This window comes from Megalopta genalis, chromosome 7 (genome assembly GCF_051020955.1).
Source record: "Megalopta genalis isolate 19385.01 chromosome 7, iyMegGena1_principal, whole genome shotgun sequence".
Lineage (NCBI taxonomy): Eukaryota > Metazoa > Arthropoda > Insecta > Hymenoptera > Halictidae > Megalopta > Megalopta genalis.
Window position 1 is genome coordinate 13703141 of NC_135019.1, and position 22700 is coordinate 13725840.

Here is a 22700-nt window from a genome sequence, read left to right on the forward strand (position 1 = left end):
GGGCACACTTGGCCCGTGTGTCAGTGTCGATTCGTTGTGGCTGTCCGCTGTTGTCAGTACGGTGTGTAGCTGGACTAGGATGCGGTATCGCGTAACATTATGGTACGTCCGGTGGTCGGGGACTTGGTGAGAAGGTCGTCGAGATAGTGGACGCGTCTCGCTGAGAGGAAATGCGGTATATCGCATCGCGGGAGTGCAGGCCAGGCTAACCTAAGCGAGGCTTGTTTGTTGGTGGTTCTTCTGCGAAGGTGTGAGTGTGGAAAAACGAGTGCGCGGGGACTCGCGACCGAAGGTGAGCACCACACCACCGCCAGGGGAGTCCCGGTGTCGAGGGGATATGCACGCGCACGTCAAGATGTCGTCAGGAGGACACGGCAGTCGTACCAGAGCGGTGCATATAGGCTCGATCTTTCAGAAGCTTCACGGTCGGTTCGCGGACCCGATGACAATGTCGAAACTCTCCACTGACAAGCGAATGCTGGATAAGACCTGGAAGCTGATGGACAAGGTGGTGAAACTGTGTCAACACCAGCGAATGAACCTGAAAAATTCCCCCCCGTTCATCCTAGACATTCTGCCCGACACGTATCAGCGGCTCAGGCTGATTTACAGCAAGTACGAGGACCGAATGCAGATGTTGCACAGCAACGAGCACTTCTGCGTGTTCATCAACAACCTGATGCGAAAGTGTAAACAGGCGATCAAGCTGTTCAAAGAGGGCAAGGAGAAGATGTTCGACGAGACGTCGCATTATCGTCGGAACCTGACCAAGCTCAGCCTCGTATTCAGCCACATGCTGTCCGAGCTGAAGGCGATATTCCCGAACGGGGTCTTCGCCGGGCACAAGTTTCGCATCACCAAGGCGGACGCGGCCGAGTTCTGGAAGGAGAGCTTCGGGATCAGGTGCGTACCCGCCACTCAACCACCCGTTCTTTCCCTCTCGACTTCCGGTTCGCGTCTCGTTTCCTCCGGTTACGATCCCGTAAACAGGACACACCTGTCTCTCTCTCTCTTTCTCTTATTCGAACGGTGTGGCCGCGTGCGTTTCGCGACCCTGACGTCGTCGTGTGCGTAAAGACGAATAATAAACGCGCGCTGTTGCGGACTCGCACGTGCGCACACCTAACCTAAAAACGGCTGCGCGTCTCCCATTGATATTGACATTACCTACCTATCGTGCGACCGAAAACCGGGACGTGTCGGCTCGTGTGCAGCTGACGCCGTATGCGAAACGTATTTCGTCGGCCGGAAGTGTTCTGTTTCATGCGCTGACTCGGGTACAGGCCGCCTCAAAATTGGCATCGCGAAACTCTGCGCGGATAGGAATTTCAAATTTTTACGGATCTCCATCCAGCAAGGCGAGATATCACGAGATCTTTCTACTTTATTAAGCGACGTAGACTCGAATTCTTAACTTTCGTTTCACCGTGCACAACGTACGTGCACTGTCGTCCACAAGCAGCGACAAGTCCATGCTTCCGATACTTGCTAATATTCGCACGTTATAGAAATCTGGAACAAATATTGGAGAATTGGAAAAAGAATAAGCTAGAACTTATGCGAAGATTGGGAATTTTGAACATCTATAGTAAGGGGCTGAAAAGAAGCTAATAGAAGTATCATGATAGAAGAGGTAGTGAGTGGGAGGCTGGACAAAAGGACCTTAGCATGGCCTGGGAGACTACAAAGGAACAGAACGAAGGCAAGCTAGAATAAACCAAAGAATACAAAATTAGAGGAGTTATTAGAAGAGCAATTAGGATCTAAGAAATATAGAGAAGAAGGGAATCGGTGAAAATGGATGGATGATTGGGTTAAGTTAGTATCGTAAGACCACCAAAGTGGTCGGATACTTTTGGATGATAGTGTACGTTTACCAGTCTAACAGGTTAACCCTTTTCAGGACTAATGTTTTCTATTAATCGAAAGATCATATTAACAGGGTACTTTTGATCTTTGAACGAAAATTTATGGTAGCTATTTCGACGCCATTTTTGTATCATAAGTCTTTTGTACTATTTATACGATATATTTGTCAGCGAAGTAATCATTTTTTTTAAATTCTATAGTAGAGCAAATAGAGATCGAGAAGCATAAAATCTACAAAATCATTGTGCAAAGACAACTCGCGAGTCACAACAATGTTAGATCACGAAAATTACTTTCTACACAAACTGTAGTGTCTCTGTATAGGTGTTCGGCGTAGATTTCATTGTTTTTCAGCACGAGACCGGATGCAATAATAATAATAACGCTGATTACGTGCGATACGAAACAAAGATATTCGCTGAAGCCTTATCGTGTTTTAATATTGTTCCAACCGGAACTGTTCGAACACTCGGGAAAAATGTACTTGAATTCGAGTAGCCCTGTCGTACGATTCCCCGAATGTAATTTTGCACACGTTACCACTTTCATTTGGCTACTACTAGGCATTCGACAAATCTGAAACACTTCGTTTTCATTGGTTCCACAGTTGAGCCCTTGACAGAAGCGTGTCTAGCACCTGTAGTCGCAAATAAATCACACGACCATATTAATTCTTTATGCCGAGCCTGAAGAATCTTCGAATTTCATTTCAAAGCTGTTCACATTGCTATAAAAATCCCAAGCTTTTGAGATCAACTGTTTCCCAAGAATCGGTTACCTTGAGGTAGTTTAACCTTTTAGGCCCGACGCGCCACTATAGTGGCTTGCTCTAGTAGCTCACTCGCTCATCGTTTGAACCAAATAATCGTCTTCGTATGCATTGTTTCACACTTCTTTTGTCTTCGCATCGATTTACAACAGTCTACAGGGTGTCCCAAAAATGTCTCGCAATCCGGAAATGGCGGGTTCCTCGGGTCATTTGAAGCAACTTCTTCCTTTACAAAAATGTTCTCCGGGGCACCGTTAACGAGTTATTAACGAAAAACAGTGACCAATAAGAATCGAGTACGGCTGACGCGAGGCGACCCAGCCAAACAGCGCACGAAGCCCAGTTCCGCTCATTGGCTCGATCGCCTCGCGCCAGCCGAGCTCGCCTCTCATTGGTCACTGTTTTTCGTTAATAACTCGTTAACGGTGCCTCGGAGAAAATTTTTGTACAGGCAAAAATTGCTTCAAAGGGCCCGAGGAATTCGCCACTTTCGGATTGCGAGACATTTTTGGGACACCCTGTATATACAGACAGAATATACAGTATCAGACTCTGCCGTCCAGAGAAATAGCCTCGCGTAGAATTCAGCCGTACCTAAAAGGTTAAGGAGCAAGAAAGGGGTGGGGGAGGATTCGAGAATGGAAAAAGTTGGATAACCGTGCACGTCGGTGGTTGGAGAAAACGGGAGGATCTGCGCGGCAGGGGCAGTAGTCAGTCATTCATGAATTGGCTCGAACCGCTCCGGCCGTTTATTTATACCGGCTGATAAATCGCTACGCGGCGGCGGCACGTAGCCCGGCAACCGCGTTATGACGTATTCCAGTAAAAGTAGGTGTGCGTATCGTTTTGTAAAACGACACCGACGGAACGCTCTCTCGTCCACCCCCGTCGCTGCTCGCGATCGCCCTGAGACCGGCCCCGCGGGTAATCAGGAAACGGATCTAACCGAGTTGACTATATCCCGTTCCACGAAATTCTACGGTCAGCCAGACCGCTAATTCCTTTCGTCGTTTCCGCCGAATTCTACCCGAGCGTTCGCGTTCGCAGACAACTCTGCCTTACCCGTCGACCTCATTTTATCGCGGTACCTTCCGGCGACGTTTCAACAGATTTTCAACTAATTTCAAACGAGTCGTCCCCGGTAATACTACCTTCAGAAATGATTACTCCTCGCAGAGGAGAAGATACTTTTTTTTTTCATACAACATGATCGTTAAAAATCTCGCCGATAGGCTTCCGGTAGTTAATACGCATCATCTGGTAATCGTGCATTCGTACGTGTATTATACATAAGTATGACTTTGAAGTAACCTTGGAGTCTAAAATGATCGCCTTATTTCCATTTATCTCTGTAGCAGTTTTAATCGTGCCTCGGTCTAAGTACATACAATAAATTTATAATTTTCATTACGTTCATTTAGCCGGATAAGATTCTGTAATTTTACGGGATTTGCACGACGATTGCTGGTTGGAAACTCGCGACTCGACGGACAACGTTGCCACAGGATCCGGCGGGAACTTGTCGAGGATACTTCTTCCTCGTTTCTTCCGCTAGAACTGATAGCTACCTCCGACGGCTCCGAGTCGCGGCCAATAGTCGGCAACCGGTCACTGACAATGCACCGCTAACGGTGTTCGTCCCGACGATTTACACGGTCCGACGCTCCTCAACGAAGTATAAATGGAATTCCGATTACAACGGAAGTAGCCTCTGCTTAATACACCGACTATCCTCCCGGTGGCGTGGTAGCCAACGAAGTCACGACCCGTTTCTTTTTCCGTATTGGATCTACGAACCGTTTTCAATTTAGCGGAGGCCGAAGGACGAGAAACCGTGACGGTCTTCGGAACGGCTTTCTTTCTGATAGAAACTGCGTTGGTGGCACTTGCAGTATTCGGAATGCACCTTTAAATCGCTATAAGAAGCTAGAGAGAGTTTCTCGTTTCAAAAATTCTCTGAGAGAGAGAGAGAGAGAGAGATTTAAACCGATTCCTCGCTTCCGACACGTGCCACGGCCCTACAATCGAATCGCCAATAACCGAGCAATGGCGTTCGTCTAGCCAGAAGAGCGTGGTGAAATTAGGAAATGCCTGGCTGAAAATAGAATAAGCTTCCTGGGAAACGATAAAATATTAATACTTGATGCTAGCCGCGGCGGAGATCGGTTATATGTATGTATGTATTAGCCACGCGGAAGCCGAGGTGTTTAGCCGCGCGTCACGGCTCGTCCCTCGGTTTTATTTCATTGATTCCGGCGACGTGTTTCCCTCTTCCTTTATCCCGGTTTTCTCATCTTATCTCGCACGAGGTTTCCTCGTAAGAAATAAACGGGAGTACACGCGCGCCGTATTCCGAGAAGGATGAACAGAGCACTGGCGCACAGCGGTACGATACGATAGCACATTCGGCGAATAGCATATTTGATACTTTTTAAAACAAGCGCTTTCTTTCGCGTTGCCCGTTCGGAACTCGTCCCGACGAATTTGTTGCACGATTCGCGCGACACAAGGAAATGTACCTAATCGTACATATTTCTTAACGCATTGTTGACCGGCCACGAGTTAGCTCGTGTTCTCATGTCCGGACGTTGTAAAATTGCCGGTCAACAATGCGTTAACACATTGACCAGCGGCAACCTCAAAAATTCGTTCGATCAAATTCGGATCACAAGAATAAAGTTGTACGATATTGATCACTTTTTGAACGTTCATACGTGTTGCGGATCAAAAACGAAATCGTCGAAATAGTGATAGATCAGCGTGAAAATTAATTTTCACGTTTCAGCAAATAATTCCGAATAATTGACACGGCAGAGAAAGCGTTAAATAGAAGATCTTGTATACCGTATGAGTTCTAAAACGGTTGAGTGGAATCGCATGAGTCCACGAGACGATACGATGTGCCATTAGCACCCTTTTGTGTTTTGTTCGACCGTTCGAGATACTGCGGGACTATAAAATGTGGTAAAACGGTTTCGCGTAGGTTGAAAATAAAAAAAGTTAAGGAAAGAGTGCGCGTCGATTTTCCCCGTAGCCGTTTCAGGAAAATTTAGCGCAGCATGCGACCGAAGCATTATCGGTGGGGCATTCACGTTCGGTACGTAGGATGCGGCCGATTGCAGCGTGATTAACGTGCGGCCAGCCGACTCGATTACGCCGATGCGCGAACTTTCAGTTTCCGGTCAAATGATCCGCGGACATCCGGCCACCGTTCGCACAAGCCCAACTGGCCACCGAGTGCCGTTCTTTTCGTGTCCGTCGCTCGCTAAGTCCCCTCTTTTTATTTCCCCTCTAGTATCCGTCCAGTTGTAACCTGTTTTCGAGGACAATGGGCCCTTTTACCGAGCGATACACGATCGCTGTTTTTCGGCCGGTCGATATCAACGATCGAAACGGATCTATTAGAAGAATCGTACGAGGATCCAAATTTGGAGGAAACACGCATGCGATCGGGCCATGCGCGCGCGAGTCCTTCGAGAGCCGTGTGGCGCCTTTAATTCGACTCCGACGATAAGATAAACCGTTCCATTACGCGATTTATCGCACCAGAAATAATATTTATCGGCGATACACCTACGCGGTATCTCGAAAAAATCAGCGCCGCGATATATTTTTATTCGACCTTTTCGATGTCGTGTTTCGCTTCATGTTGCCGAGGTCTGCCGGGAGAAAGTAGAGCGCGGCTCAAAGCACGGGGTCCGGTTACTTAATTTTTATCATTGCTGGGTTTTTATCATTGCAAGGTTCTTCGTTGCTCGCTTTGTTTATTGTAACAAATTTCACGACAACTCGAACGCGATTGTTTCTCAACGCGTTCCCTGCTAGCGTCACACATTCGCGATCCCGTACTTCGCAAGAAAATAATCAGATTTATGCACGACCATAGTACGCAGCATAGTAATCAGGTAGAACCTCGATTATAACAAAGTGACACGAACGTGCAGATATTGCAACGGTTGCTTAATTACGCCGCTAGATTTCGCGATTTATTAATTTGGACAGTACAATAGTTTCGTTTACGGCCTTTGGCATATCGCCAACAATATTCTGACATCGTAGAACCGGATAATCGAGGTTCTACAGTGTTCCATCGCTTTTTCGTCTGCTAAATTGTTTGAATATTTTACGAAGCGTATCCGCTGCATTTAATGAAACGATTTAACAACGACGAAGATAGGCAGCAGGTTAAACAGTTTATCCGATCAATTAATATATTATACGAATATTATATTCGTATGATAATATATAATTAACATGTACGAATATTTAAAAAAGCGAAACATTTTCAGAGAAATCAAAATACAAACTGATCGAACGCCTCTAAAGGGCGCGCCTCCCAGAACAACGTGGATTCAGATTATTGAAGATTCGAGAGACGCGCTCCATTCTTTTTTTTTTTGTCACGAGATGGTCGCCGGTGCTCGGCAGTCGAACGAATTTAAATTCGTGTTTCCCGTCGAACACGAGCGGCGACCCGCTCCGCTAATGGATGTTTCTAGTGATGAGTGTACCGGAAGTCGGTGGCAAGGGGTGAGCTTTTATCGAAAAAGGAGACCGAAGTCATCTCTATCCGACGCATAGGGGGGCGAACGCGGGGGAGGAGGAGAGGAGAGACCCATAGTTGTGTGTAGCCGTGAAGGATCGTAGATTCGAAGCGGCGCGGAGCGAGCTGGAGAGGCAGAGAATCTTCGCTCTCCTCTCTCTTCGCGATACGTATAACGATATCCGGATGTGGGCTGGGAAAGAGCCGTATGGGAAAAAAGTGGCGAGGCAGAATGGAATTCAACGAGGTTGAGCATTCCGGTTTCTTGTCTCCTACGATTATTTCATTAACGTGTCTTTACTTCCCCCGGTAAATCTAATTGAATTTAGCCCTCGCCTTCGGAGACAAAGTCGGCCGATCTTTGCGGCGGCGCTGGTCTTCTACAGGCTGATCTAAAACTGGCACGAGCTACATAAAATTAGTTAATACCAGGATTACCAGAGGTTTATCAGCACCGAAAGCGTAGAAGTGCTGCTTTTGTGGGAATTCATTCGGATTTCGCATGCTCGATCATCGTCGATCCCGTATAAAATAAATATGTCTGCCCTCTTACGATTAAATCTTAATTTTGCCACTTGGTCGCGTTCGAGGAACACGGCAGCTTCTTAAAACACGTTTCTGGTTAAAGAGTCCGCACTTTGTGCCCGAAGGTGTTTTAACGCCGAAACCAAGACAATTTTGTCCAACCAATGGATATTCACATTTTTTAATGTTCCTGTCCCGCAAAACCGAGCAAACGCCCGTGTCACGCTTGAAGCGTTAGCAATATTATATATTATAATTTTCTTGTATAAATTTAGCAATGCAAAGACCGTTTTAACCCTTTGTACTCGACTGGTGACTCCGTGACACCGCTAACAATTGTTACATCATGTTCCAAAATAATTTGCTATTATCATAATTGTTCATATTCGAAAGACCGTCGCGCGAGCCATAAGACTCAATTTCATCCGCACGAGATCCATCGGGCCATGTGAAACGGAAGTGCTGCAGGTCGGGAAAACTATTTTCGATTTAGAGTTAAAATGGCTCCGAGTGAAAAGGGCGAAACGACGGTAATGAAATGGTCGAACGAGGAGGCAGATTGAAAATTACGAAAATTCCTGGAGCCTCGCGCGTCGGACAGGGGTATCCAAGCTAGAACAAACTAGCGGATTCGATGGTAGCCGATCGATATATTTTGAATTCCGTTCGCAGAGCACGTCGCGTGTTGTACGAGATCACGGCTCGTGTTTATCCCGGCGATATCGGATATCAGGTGCACAGACTGGCTCCGCCTCGGAAGCGAGGCGGACGCGGACGCAATATGTCGCCGGTGAATTCGAATCGGTTCACGATGCAATATAGTATCCCCGAGGTCTCTCGCCGAGCGTGTGTACCTGGCTTGCGCGCACCTCCGCCCCGGCGAGAAAGTATTTTCCACTTCCGAACCAGCCGGCGATGTTTATTTTATCGCGCCTGCATTCGACGCGCCCTTTGAATCCCTTTAATTTTTCATATCGCGCGCCACGCCAGCCCTGTGGAACCTCTTCCGCTCCAGCTTTCTCTCGAGCACGACGCGAAATCCGAGCCCACCGCGTTTCTGCTCGTTTCTCGTGCAGCTCGCGAAAGGTCGGGGCTTCGGATTCGCTTCGTATACACCGCCGGTGTGGCGGCTCAAAGAGAGTTGATCCGGTGAATCGAGTCTTGTTGACCTTTCGCCTGAACTGCAATTTACACTTCGGAACGAATCACCGTTGTATGTATTGTTCCGTCACGTTCCCGGATCGCCGAACGCTCTACGAAGGTTGATCCTCGAATGACCTATAGTCGAGTTTCAACTCGAAGGAGCAGAAAGTTGGCTCGCTGTTTTTAAACAGCAAGAGCCGATAAGTCCCGTGTTACTTTTACGGTCGGCGCACCTCGGAGACGACCTCTGCAGCGAATCAACCTTTCCGTTTCCGCGAAAACGGCCGGCAATTTCCATGCTTCCTCGTTCCGCGTAAAAAAAATCCGACACGAAGTTCTCGCTTAGGAAGCGACCCGGGTCAATTCTCCGGGCGTATCGGTTCGAATTTAACGGTTGTCCGGGCGACGTGGGCGGTGTTATTGGCCGTCTGGAAAGCGAATTCATTCCGGAGGTCACTTTCGCTATATTAATTCCGGTCGGCAGGGGTTGAACGGGCATTGATAGGCGGCCCCGGTGTCTATCTATCAGCTATCCGTGTCTTAAGAGCCGGGCACGAAAAAGCCTCTCTCTTTCTCTCGGGCGTTGCGCGGCGGGTCCCTCCTGCCCCCGTTGCCAGCTGGCGAGTTAAGCTCGCATCCGGACGTGAGCCGAAGAGGAAGGAAGGGGACGTGACGTCGCGATTAAAGCGAATTAAACGAGCGAATTGTACGAATCGGCGTGACCGTGCTCTCGCGACTATCGTCTGCCTACATGCGCCGTTCATCGGGACACGAGGTTGCCGCGGAGATCGACTCGCTGTCGGCAGGCAATCTCCGATCGAAATCGTGCCGTATCTGCGCGGCCGAGCTTCAACGTCCTCCCGTCAACCGTTTCCACGCACCTGTCCGGAGACGTGTATCGGAAATTGGAATCTGTTCCCGACGGAGGATCACGTAATTCGCCCACATGGTTCACCAGCGACCATTTCCCTCTATCCACGGCTCCACACTCCACCGTTAGGAGAGACATCGAGCAATCTTTTTTTTTCTTCCGTAGCGTCGCGTTCCTCCCCACCGCCTCGTGGCGCGACCAATCTTTACGAGGAAAACCAGTCTCCCGCCGTTGCACCCGAACTCCTCTCGCAGCAGTGCTTTCAAAGTCCTGCAATCTTCTCGAACAAAAGCTGTTCGACATTTGCATGCAATCCAGTCGAATACAAACGGCAGATCCTCGCTCGAGATCCAAAAGTTACAATCGCGCATGCATACCGTTCTCTAAAGTCTTCGGATCTTGGCGAGCCAAGGCTAGGCGAGTATCGGCGTCTCTCCTGCAACCGTTTCATCCTCTATGGTGGAGGACAAGAGGCCGTCGAATCTCGAAGCGCTCGGAAATTTCGCGAGCGCAGGGGAGGATTGCACGCGACGGAGGTCTGCGTGACGTTAAAAGCATCGACGGCTCGGTCGAGCGACGACGACGGTGCTCGATATAATGTCGATAATGCGGTTAACGGTAGGCATCGTCGGGGGGGCCCCCCGTCTCACGGGCTCGCATCGACTCCCCGGAGCCTTTGAGACGAACGAAGCATCCTTGAAACGCGGCTCTCCGGTCGTTCCACTGACATTTTCCATCGGTGTATTTTCGCTTTATCTTGCGTAATTGCATCGCCACGCCAGTGGTTGGAAACCTTCCGCGGAAGGCACGATATCCAGCCGAGGCTGGGCTCCCGCAGTCGAACTGTTACCACTGGTTGCCCCATTAGACTGCGCCTTCTTGTTGCTGGGACTCCAATATCCTTTCGATCACCGCGCTGTTTCAACGGTGGTCGTCGATTCCGGCGAACTCCGTTTCGACCAACGTAGAAATAGACGAGCTCGAGACTCCGTTAACAGCGGTCTAACAGATTTGACGAATTTTTGTCTACGTGCACTCTTCAACTAAAATTAGCTCTGCAACGATATCGTATTCTCGATAGTCTCAGATTTATTCCGCATAAATGTCCACAAGTCTCGCTTATCGGATGCTGTAAGTCCACGCGGTGCATAGAGCTCGGTATTTCAGTGTCGCATCCTACTCTGGGGAGCCTTCGGTCTCGGTTTCTGTGAACGTTGGTTAGCATCGCGAACCATGAGCAACGCTGAAAGCACCGGTCGGGTGACTTCAGAAGTCGGGTATTCTTCGAGAGCCAATATTAGAATGCACGGGCACAGGTGTGTACCGCCGGTATCTTCTTATCTGCTGTGAAACTTTCGTTATCTGCCCGCACAGGTATTCGTCATCCTTTATTTTAGAACGTGGCCGTAGCAAGAGGCGAGATAATGTAGTCCATATACGGGTTCTTTCTACGATTTTCCGACTTTCCCCGTTGTGCTGTGCCGCACAAAAGCTACGATGACTCTCGTCCACCCAAACAGCAAGCTTTTGTTACCATAGAGAAACGGACCAAGTAAACTATTTCCCGATTAGTGTGCACATTTTCTCTGGTAAAAAATGAACAAAAGATGTTTGTACTTCCGGCTAATTTACACGTTTTTTTGCCAGCAAGGGTCTGCCAAAAATCGACGCGAGGTAGAATTCCTTGAACCCGTCGTCTTCTCGTACTCCAATTACAGTCGCAACTTCAGGTTACACTCCGGGCCATCTCTTTTGCTACAGGGTGGTTAAAAATCCCGTGAGAAATGCCGCGGGGTTGTAATATTCGATTCGTAAGCGGAGTGTGGCAGACTTTGGCGGTCATATGGAAGACGTCTCGCGTCGCGTCGATGCGTTGGAAAAGCGGCGGATCTATGAATGGAGGCGAGCCTCGGATCAGTCGGCAAGCAAGGACGACTAATTATAGCGTTAGTATCTCTCAGCTTCGTTTTGTACATTAACCACGCACCGTATACGTATACATATATAATATACCTACATGTAGGTATTATATTTCTACATATACAGTAGCGACGTGCTAGCTAACCGTGGCAGCAACGAGAACGAGGTGTGTTCCCTCCCGCGTTCGTAATTCGAAACTGTAGGACGAGATTGTTTAGCCTGAAGTTTCACTTTCATCCAAAGCAAACTTAACCCTTGGTTAACACGGGGTTGACACCGACTATCCCGATTCTTTCCTCGCTCAGCGAGGGCAACGTTTTCTTCGGAAATGAACCCAGATCCTAAGCCAACGAAACAAGCATTTCACAAAGTTTTCTTCCCAACGCGCACGATCGCATTGTCGTTGATTCCGAAACATTTGACGAACTTTCCAATATTTTACAACAAAAGAAAGCACCTTTCTTCCATTTCATCTCCGTCTCGCCAATTGTGCTAATTACAGCGCCTACTTATCCGCGATATTAACCCTTTGCACTCGAATGGCGACTCTGAGGCGCCACTAAAAATTGGTGTACCATTTTTCAAAATCATTCTAAGAGCATCGGACTCGTTTCTACTTGAAAAGAAACTATTAAAATTGCATTGTACTTGTCAACAGGCTCAATATCATGTGCATAAGTCGCAATAAATTATATAAAATAGAACTAGTGTAGATCAGAAATCATGTTTTGGATTTCGAATTCGAATAGCTTCAACCGCAAAGGGTTAACTTTATCGAGTTCCGCGAAGTCCGTTCGCCTAAATCGCGCTCTTAACCTTAATAAGTTCTTAATGCAGCAGAGAGCCACCGCATAAATTTTGTTTCAAAAAGCGCCACCCCATCCCCACGGGTTAAGGGTAGCCATGAAGCGCGCCTCGACGATTTGGAATCGATCCAAGGCAATGGATGACGGTTCTAAACAAGATTCCGAGGAAGGAGTGTTCCGGCCGTAAGATTGCCGGAGCTCGGAAGACCCGGCTGAAAGAAGGACACGCTTCGAACACAGGATAACACGATTTTCCTTCGATTTTACGTCGCCCCGGTCCCGTGACCTCTTCGAACGCGGCGCGTCGGCGAGCCTTGTGCACGTATCGCATTCGGAGCATTGGATTCCGAGACACGGGGGTACTCCTGCAATAGAGGACGCGACCCAGTTTAAACGGTGACGTAAAGCGGCTCAGGATTGAAATTCAGGAAGGACACGCGCCTCGGCGAATCGCTAGTCTTCGCCCCCTCCATCCTCTGTATCTCCCACCTTCTGCATCCCGTTGCTCGGCTGCGAAGCCGAGCCGCGAGTCGCCTACTTTCTTCGAAATATGAATATCAAACGGGGAACACGACAAGGAAAGAAAAGTATTTCGCGCGATGCGGCCCGACCTGGCCCGGCGTGTCGAGTGTTCCGACGTTCATCCTTGACCCGCTCGCACGGGACTCGCGCGGATGCCCTGTAATTATATCATCGCGTAGCCTGAGCGTGCCTGGGACACATCGACCCATTTTCCCGCCGGAGAACCGACTCGTCGGTGCGACTCGTTTCCTCAGACCCGTCCTACTGGGTCACGGTACCGCTCCGATATTTTTTCCAATCGGGCCAAAGTTCTGGAAACTTCGCCGGGGAAAAGTTCCGCGAACCAACCGGGACGAAGATTGATGCCCGCCCATCGCGGGAACCTCAATCGTTGACCTGGTCGCTCTGGAGCCGCTCCTCGAATATATTATTCGATGTGCAAATTCATTCGCGACCCTCGATTGTCCGCTTTATCTCGAATTCGAATATTCTCCGCATCTCGAGAGACTCGGAAAGCGGTCGATTGCTTGGTTGGTCCATTTCGGCGGTTTACCAACTTTCTGTGAATCCACTTTGCCCGGACTCGTTGCTCTTATTGCAATGAGAGAGCAATGAGAGAGTTTATTCAATGCTGAAATAGCAGGCATCTCCAGGTCCTCGTTCGAACAATCCGACGTAGTGCACAAAATTTTCTCTCGCGTACAATGGCTCCAGAAACCCTCGAACGCGATTACACCTTCAGGATTCACTTCTTTTACCCTCGTCGCTCCTACTTCGTGAAAATTAATTATGATAGATACCACCGCTCCCATTCCCTTCCTTGTTTCAATTTGTCATAGTTTTCGCAACTGTTCGGTAGAATCTTGAAACAATCAACGAAAACTCCTTTTAACAATCGTTGAAACGAAAACTTTGAATGACAACGTTCTCGAAAAGTCAAGACGAACATTGTCTAACCATTCGCAAGAGTTTCGAAATGATCAAACAATTCTAATTTAAGGTACAATAGTACCAGGGGAAATTTTTGGTCCATCGAAAATCGGAAATGCGTGCAGAGATTTTCTGGAGTTACTGTACACGAAAGCATTTCAACGCATTGACGACTTCATCGAGGCTTCCACCCTTAAACTCGATTAAACTTGTTGCAGCAGCAAAAGTCGCTTCTAATAACTGCCTAAAGCCTGCGTGTTAATTACCGCTTTTACGAGTAACTTGATAAGACGCCGTTGCCGTTAAATGTCAATTAATGACGTAATTAAAGTTTCACGAGCTTCTTTGCCTTGGTAACGACGGCCAAAGCGTCGAAGGGTGTTGTTGACCCTTTGGTGAAGCGAGTTCTGTACTCAGACGGAAATCCGCTACAGAATTCTGTTGCGAACATCTGGACTGGTTGAAATCGCTCCGACAGGAGAGCCAACAGGTGACCAAATGTATGGCGTAGCGGACACTGGAGGAACTTGTCTGCGGTAGGGGTGATTCACCTACATTCCGGATATTGCGTCGACGGTGTCACCGTCATCCATCAAGGAAAAGAAACGCGACGATATGTTAAAAGTGTTGATAAATTTCCTCGACGCGCCGTCCATTGTTCTCGTTTATGGTCAGCGGGCGAGTGCCTCGCGTACTTCGACGATATGTCACCTCCGTTTATGTTTGTTCGTGACCGGTTCTATTTCTAGCGTCATTAGTGCCTTTCGAGCGAGTCAATTTAATTGTCCGACGATCCCTTCAACGCCCTCGAGACCAAACCACTCTGGTCTAGTCATTAGTAAGAAATATCGTCCGCAAGTAGCGCGAATCTTCTTTCAGTCGAGGCGAGGCTCGCCAGGGTTTCATTAGAGCGATAATATAAAGGAACGCCTAAATTGTCGCCTCAAAAGACACGAAAGTATTATACCGTCTAGAGGCCTCGGCACAATAGCAAACGGCTTGATGCAACAGTTTTACAAATTGCAGGTGCTGCAATCTTTTATTTACGTGTACACGTAGGGAGATACATCGAACATTTGTATTTATACAAAAAGATCTTTAGCAGGCTAACGAGTCACACGATACATTCCAGTTCCGTAATGAGAACAGGAAGAAAGCTTGGAAACTACGTATCTAAATGTGAGTTCTTGGTGTAGGAGACGCGGAAGAGAGTGAATAATTTACATGTTCACGCGATTTCGTTGATTAGCGAGTGTAAAGTCAACACAAACTTAGAAAATATATGTTAACGGAAATTAGAAATATTTCTCAAGATGGCTTTTCAGCTTGCTCGGATCCACGTTGGGACCGTGTCTCTCCACCACTTTGCCATCCTTGTCAACGATGAATTTCGTGAAGTTCCACTTGATAAAGTTGCCCAAGGTTCCTCCCTGCTCCTTCTTCAGATATTTCCACAGCGGATGTGCGTCATCGCCGTTCACGTCGATCTTCTCGAATAGGTCGAACTTTACCTAGAAATAATATCCGATAACTCGTGTACTCTGATTTTGAACTTTACTCCCCCCCACGCGTGACTTTCGTGTTGCAATTTTCATTAATCGTTTTGTATGCGTACTCGAATAATCCTTGACACTGATAGTATATTACCGCTATTAGCACATATATACTGCGTGCACGAAAATAAAGAGATACGTTATCGAAACGTTACCTTTTGTCGGTCGGCGAAGCTGCATATTTCGTCGCTGCCTCCTGGCTCCTGTCCATTAAACTGGTTGCAAGGGAATGCCAAAATTCGTAGGCCTGCAAACGCATTGATTCAATGATCTACGCCTAGTTTTTTCGTTACCATTCGAATGGGCAAATTTTACCTTTAGATTCGCCATACTCGTCGTACAGCTCGTTCAATTCTTTGTAGTTCGTTGCCGTTAAACCGCATTTCGACGCCACATTTACGATCAAGCACACGTGCTCTTTGTAACTGTGAATATATTATTTTTAATGTACCTTTTGCTAATCGTTGACGGTAATTGTAACAAAAATTATCTTACTTTACTAGAGGAACCTCCGCGCCTTTGATGGACTTTGCGGTGAAATCGTAAACAGATTTCGCCTCCTTGTAGTTCTCGTTTCCGCTCATGGCTACTGCTGCAACTGAAATCGATCGGTGTGCTTAGAATCTATTGTCGCAATGGAAACAATGAAATGACGACACATTAATCCCAGCGCACTGTTCAAAAATTTCTGCGGCGTGACTGCGTACATAAATATATAACTAAATATAATAAATATATTTAAATTATATATATATAACTAAATATATTTAAATTATATAAAATAAAATATATATATTGAAATTTTTTTATTTAAATTTCGATGTGTTATTTTAAATCTCGATGTCGCTTAATGCGCAAAACATTAGCACAGAATTACCTGATAGATGCACTGGAAGTAGTGCACTTGTTGGTTCGGATAAAGTGCCCGTATAAATACTACTTTATCTCAGTGTAATAAAAAAGAAAACAAAGATAGCATTAACGAAGTGATAAAAAGCAGAAGTGAGAAATGTTTATTATTAGACACGGCAGCGCTGAAACCAACGCCTCATCCTACTCGAGTCTAGCATTTACAGTCCGCGTTTCTCAATTTCATTTATAATATCTACAGAGGTGAATGAACTTTTTGTCAGAGTGCTAACGAAAGTTCTTGTTGTTCCAGATATAAGGTAGAACATTTATTTTCGAATTGATTCATTCGACTTCGATATCGTAGGACAGGAGAAAATCCAAGTCATGTTCACATGACACACTGGTCGATAATCGCCTGGTGAATGAAGTCGCGTAGACATGACAACGGCCAGGTGGCATTAAATAATTTATTAGATGGTTTCGTCGAGCTAACTGGAAACTCATTTTGAAGCACGTGGAAGTAAATATACTCCTAAGACCTTGTGTGTCTAATTGATCGGTCGATCGATTCTAAAACTGCTCTAATCGACGCTTTTACCATCATACGTTTCTGCAAATATTTTCTTTCATCGAATAAGCTTTAGGTCTAAGAAGATCTAAAAAGCGTAGCCTAATTACTAGACTACGGATTTTGATGTGTTTATGATAAAAATGGATATGTCAAATATACAATAGTCAAAAAACGTTAGAAGAATTTAAAGATACTATTATATATTCTTTGCAACTTGTTAAAGTTAGTAGAAGGAAAAACAAATCTCTGTGCAATACGCACTGTTTGCAATGAATACAGACAATTTTCAATTTGCATAAAAACGCGCGGTCTATTGATCACAAGTCTCTTTGTTATTAATTAATGCATACAGTGTATGAATATGGAATCGAATACGTTGATTGAACGCTTTTATTTATTGTGGGAATTCGTCGTTGTAAAACAGATTAGCGTCGTGCAATAAGTAAGAATAAAATTCCTCCAACACGATCCATGCAAAGATCAAGCCTGCATAAAATTTCATCCTCGGAACAAAGATCTACCGTTATTTTGTTCCCACTCTGTAAGAGGATCACAGGATGATGGGGTAAGGGTCAGTTGTCAAACTTATCGGATTACGTGCCTGCAAAATTTCGGATAACTTGAGTAAAGCCCATCGGCAGCACCAATTTTATAAAATGCATGTCTTCGTAGCGAAGTACGCAGTATGTGCACGATGATGTTCCTGAAACTGTCAGTGCAAACACTCTGTGGTATGTGTATACAAAACTTCATTGTGCAACTACTTCACACGTAGGGATCAGGAAGACGCAGAATGTAACGATAAAATGGCATATACGCAGAGTATTGAGAAGTGTTCGATTTTTGTCTATTTCCATTATTTTGTTAAGATATTCTATAAAATAAGTTCCTCGTGCACACGTTTGGGGATTATTTGTATCCCTTAAACAAACGTCTAGACAGAAATAAATTAGCACTTTTGTATACTCAAAATGTGTATTTATTAAAATCAGTTGAAAATTTCGTTTGCCAATCTATGTATTTATGACTCAGCAAAAATCTAGAATCGACATACTACGGATTAACGGTAAAGTCGAGAATGTGTCGACTGTTTCATCATCTTCAATCTAATCAATATCCGAACGAAGATAAGATTGTAAAAATCTAGTTTCTACTCTTGGCGTGACATTGACACAAAAGAATTAAACTTGATTTGAAATTGAAACTACAAAAACGTGTAAAAATTGTTCTAGCGGTGTGGCAGTTTTTCAAATACGTACTTGTGCGACGTTCAAATTTTTGCGCTCAAAGTGATCGATTGCCATCTACCGTTTATTGCGCGAGTCTCGAGGAAACCGTTGCATCGTGTTAGGCGAAATGTACAACGTTTTTGTGACATTACGTAGGATTTAAACCACGATTATTTCTGCGTACATAATGTAATCATTGATAGTGAGTTTATGATGACGAGTGATACGTTTCGATGACGAATTAAATGAAGCTTACCAAAAATATACTGGCAAATCTCGCAAAGGTGAAGCCGTGAAGTGTTCGGTGGCAGCTCTGCTTTCGCACTGATGAGCCGGCCGCGATCTACTAGCATCTACTATCTACAGTGTATGCACTCACACCGCTGCATACACCGGTGTAAACATATGATGAAACTGTGGGTTCGTTACAGTAGAAAATGACTTTCATGTTTCATGCATCCTAATTTTCCATTAGTCACGTCGAAATGATGACTTTCTTAAATCTTTTCTAGATATTACTTACGGGGTTAGACAACCTTAAATTATAATGTTTCGCTATTTCTTTCCCTAAGAGAATGAAGCTTAACAAAAATTTGGAGTATGGCATTTGTTATATATGCTCTAAAGAATATTTGCATAGTTTTTTTTCTCTTTTTTCCACAAAATGACTGGGTTGGAATTTTTTAAATGTTGCTACCTTTTTTTGTCTTGTTTCTCAATATTTTGTAGCAGGTCATTAATAAACAATTCTTTTGTTTATTTTTAGTACACTAGTTCCATGGAAAGTATTCAGGGATAAGTTGAACGAGGTTCATCCCATTAGTTCCGTACTACAAGCCATGGCACTGAAATCTACGATAGACCTTACGTGCAATGATTATATCTCCAACTTTGAGTTTGATGTATTTACGAGGTAAGCTCTCAACCGTGGGCATTAATTATCACTTGTGGGATAACAAACGAACCAATGCTAATATTGTTTCAATTCTCGCAGGTTATTTCAACCATGGTCTACACTTCTACGTAACTGGCAAATTTTGGCTGTGACTCATCCTGGATACGTAGCTTTCCTTACGTACGACGAAGTGAAGGCACGTTTACAAAAGTATTGTAGACCTGGAAGTTATGTGTTCCGATTAAGTTGCACAAGGCTAGGACAGTGGGCCATTGGTTATGTCACATCTGATGGGGACATTCTTCAAACTATACCTCACAATAAGAGTTTATGTCAAGCCTTACTTGATGGATATCGGGAAGGCTTGTAAGTTCTCTATCTTTTTTCTTTACTACAGTGGAATTCAAATTAATTTTTAATGATCAAATTTTCAATTTCAGTTACTTGTATCCCGATGGTCACAATGTGAATCCAGATTTAACATGGGCGGTGCAACCTACACCAGAGGAACACATAAAAGTCACTGCTGAACAGTATGAACTGTACTGTGAAATGGGTAGCACATTCCAATTGTGTAAAATTTGTGCAGAGAACGACAAGGACGTTAGGATAGAACCCTGTGGACATCTGCTTTGCACTCCGTGTTTAACAGCTTGGCAGGTATAGAAACTAATTCCATTAACTCTATTAAAAAATAACACTATCCAACATGTTTGAACTTCTAACTTTAAGCAAGTATTCCTGATACATCAGGAAATATATTGAATCTATACATTTAGGCGTTCATTTTATTTTTTTGGAATCAAAATGTAGCAAAAGAATTATTGAACTTATGTTAAATGAGGAAAATATAAATCTGACTTGTTCGGATTTACAGGATTCTGAAGGGCAAGGTTGTCCTTTTTGCCGAGCTGAAATAAAGGGAACCGAACAGATAGTCATTGATCCGTTCGATCCTCGAAGAACGCATCGACCAGGAACACATTCGGCTTCCGCTAGTAACGCGTCGACCCCGACACGGGATCTTGACCCGGACACCGAGGTATCCGACTAGGAGTAGCATCTACCCCTCATTACACTAAATGTGCTCTATGTATAACAACTTCTCCCAGCAACACGCCTCATATTTTTTGACGAATGCCTGACGTATTTCACGCGAGATCTCGAATTTTCTACGACTGTGTCATTGTCATATCATTTATAGGAGATATAATCATCGACACAGAAACGTTGCCTCTCGCGGGTAACGTAAATCTATAAACCTAAAGCAAAAAGCAGCAACGACAGTGGTCGCACGAGTGAATGTTTGAAAAGCGAATAATGTAAAAAGGGACCAACTTTCTCGTCTCTATGTAAGCTTTGTCCGAATCATATTTTCTTTTTCCATTATTCTACTATTTTTTATTTCTTCGTTTTTTTATTTGTTTGTTATGTACATAGAAGAACTCATAGAGAATGGCTTGAAAAAAAACGGAATAATTCACGGGAAAACGTTTCACGCAGTTCACGCACAGGCGCGCACGTGTTCGTTTATACTAACACGTTTTCGTTTCTTTTTTTTTTATTTTTTTCCGAAAGAGATCAGTCGCGTTGTCGATACTGAGAGAGAAAGAAAGAGAGAGAAAATATATAAATTACTTGGCAATAATGGAGACCCTAAGGTAGGTTGCTTTCTTGCATTAGACCGTTCAGGGCTTCAGCGTTATACCTCATTTGTTCTCGTTTGCATTTATGATTCATGCTTTCTAGAGTCAAGAACGCTACACATGTCGTTCAGCGTACCATTGATCGCGGCCGCTGCGTACAATGATTTATTTAAAGGCAGACCTATATTGTTTTTCGCGATGGAGATAATGTTTAGAAATAACATTGTAGTTACGTCAAGTCGCGTAACCCGCGATCATCACTATTACGGTTTATCCGTTCTTGTTTTCGTGTACGACAAGAGGAAAAGTCCTCTTCCACACGCGATCAGTTACGAAACGAGCCGACATTTCGCATGCATGTGCCAATTGTGTATAGCTGGCAGCTGCGGCTCCCCTGCAATGTGCATATACGACTGTTGAAGTTAGTGAAGCTTTTGTTTACATACATATACGGTGACACACTATTTCGCCGGACGTAGGGAAACTTGTAACGTTAGGTCAACCCTTTCACAGTCCATGAGTGGGACATGTTAGATCCAAAAGCGTCGCTTCGACTTCTTGATTCTTTTACAAAACTCTAAATCGAACATTTTAGACTGTTTTAGTTTACAGTTACTGAAACAAGAAGTTTCCTTTTTGAAAAAAATATTCAATAGATCTATTTCCAGTCAGGTTCAATAATTTTTAAAGTCTACGATTCATAGCTAAGGAGAAGAGATCATTTAGGAACCTACTGTAGATTTTATGCACTTATAACAGAAGTGAATAAGTGCAATTTGAGACAATGGAAATTCCTGTTTCTCGCAATCAGTGCAGAACATTTTTATTTTTAACGAAGATTCGCTATCTGTCCATTAAGAAGTCGGCGCAACACTTGGGAAGCTTTGCTTATTGGATATCTGTACGCTTGGCTGAAGATTATCGTTGCATACAGTATTTTCTGCTTTAGTTTTTATTTTTGTCTCACTATCTTTGGTTGAAGTAAACGGTTCGGTTTACTTTCTGCAAACAGTACGATATCGGAATCCAGTAAATATTTCGTTGTCAAAAGTACAGTGTTGGCTTTCATACGTACAATTCGATCATTGTTTTACGTTATTTCGATCGACTGCGAAGGGGTTGATGCTTCTTTTAATTTCGATAGTGTTTTTCTGCGTTTTGATAGCAGAATTCCACCGGTTAATTGGTACTTTATCAGTATTCTGTGTAAGCAAAATGGTAAAGGCATAGAGAAACGAATGGAAAAGGTGGTCTTGATAGTGCTCTTGGATAAAAGAGATAGATAAAAGCGTAGTTCTCTTCCGCCGGAAGTAGCGTAGCTTATATCGGGCAACTGAGTGTAGCTTATAGACGGATGGGCACACAGGCCCGTTCGTTGTTTTTCTGATTTTCATTTTTGTATTCTGTTAGAATTAATTACGTACCTGTTGGCGATAGGAATAATGTAATAACAATGCGGCATCTTTACCAGGGCAAAGAGATGTTTATTATTTTCTTTACCTTAGATTATTTATTATTTATTCCGTTCACGCATAAAGCAACAATCTTAATGAATCTTTTTACATCAGCGATCGCGCTGATGGAACACCGAATTTCTATTCTGTGGGGTAAAACCCCGTACAGCGGAACCCCCATTGTCCGATTCGACGAGAGGATCCACGATGTCTTGCCACGTCTTTGCATCCTCTATAGTCCTTCACGCTTCGTAGTGTATTTTATCATGCAAGGATAGACCTTCTCCGTTTGCCAATCCATTCGAGATCGTTTTGTTGATCCTGTTTACGTTTGTAGGATTTTTAACGAGGGCTCTTTTTACTACATTAGTGCACGAGCCCTGTCGCTTATGTTCAAGCGTAATTTAATCTTGAAAATAAATATTTAACGGACGCGTTTACTTTCTAGAGATAATTACGCTTGTACATAATGGACAGGGCTCACGCATCGACCTAATGTAATGATTTTATCCTCTTGTGTTATGTTTCACTTGTTTAGTTTCAGATTGCAGGCGAATGCCTCGTTGAAACAATAGGGTTTCGGTGTGAAAATAATGCTCGTA

General features: G+C 44.7%; 2 protein-coding genes across 8 annotated transcripts in view; one reads left to right on the plus strand and one right to left on the minus strand.

Annotated features, from left to right (window-relative positions):
- Cbl (E3 ubiquitin-protein ligase CBL) overlaps positions 1-22700 on the plus strand; it is a 27956-nt gene continuing 5256 nt past the window's right edge. For 2 of the 6 annotated variants that reach the window (XM_033472857.2, XM_033472858.2), the window contains exons 1-5: positions 1-903; positions 18870-19016; positions 19098-19364; positions 19439-19658; positions 19876-20040. In XM_033472857.2, the coding sequence (XP_033328748.1) occupies positions 338-903; positions 18870-19016; positions 19098-19364; positions 19439-19658; positions 19876-20040 (1365 nt within the window). In that variant the 5' untranslated portion in view covers positions 1-337. Of the gene's footprint in view, positions 904-11601; positions 11667-18493; positions 18520-18663; positions 18702-18752; positions 18776-18869; positions 19017-19097; positions 19365-19438; positions 19659-19875; positions 20041-22700 lie in introns of those variants that run through there. The other 4 variants (XM_076523479.1, XM_033472860.2, XM_033472861.2 and 1 more) reach the window with 4 other exon arrangements.
- Gtpx1 (glutathione peroxidase-like 1) lies at positions 14910-18517 on the minus strand. Of its 2 annotated transcripts, XM_033472866.2 has the most exons (6): positions 18360-18505; positions 17476-17583; positions 15947-16049; positions 15767-15876; positions 15607-15698; positions 14910-15409 (listed from the first exon to the last, which is right to left on the minus strand). In XM_033472866.2, the coding sequence occupies exons 1-6, from the start codon at positions 18454-18456 to the stop codon at positions 15194-15196; spliced, it is 726 nt and encodes a 241-aa protein (XP_033328757.2). In that variant the 5' UTR covers positions 18457-18505; the 3' UTR covers positions 14910-15193. The 2 variants fall into 2 exon arrangements, with proteins under 2 accessions (XP_033328757.2, XP_033328758.2); XM_033472867.2 differs by lacking the exon at positions 17476-17583 and having other exon boundaries at positions 18360-18517.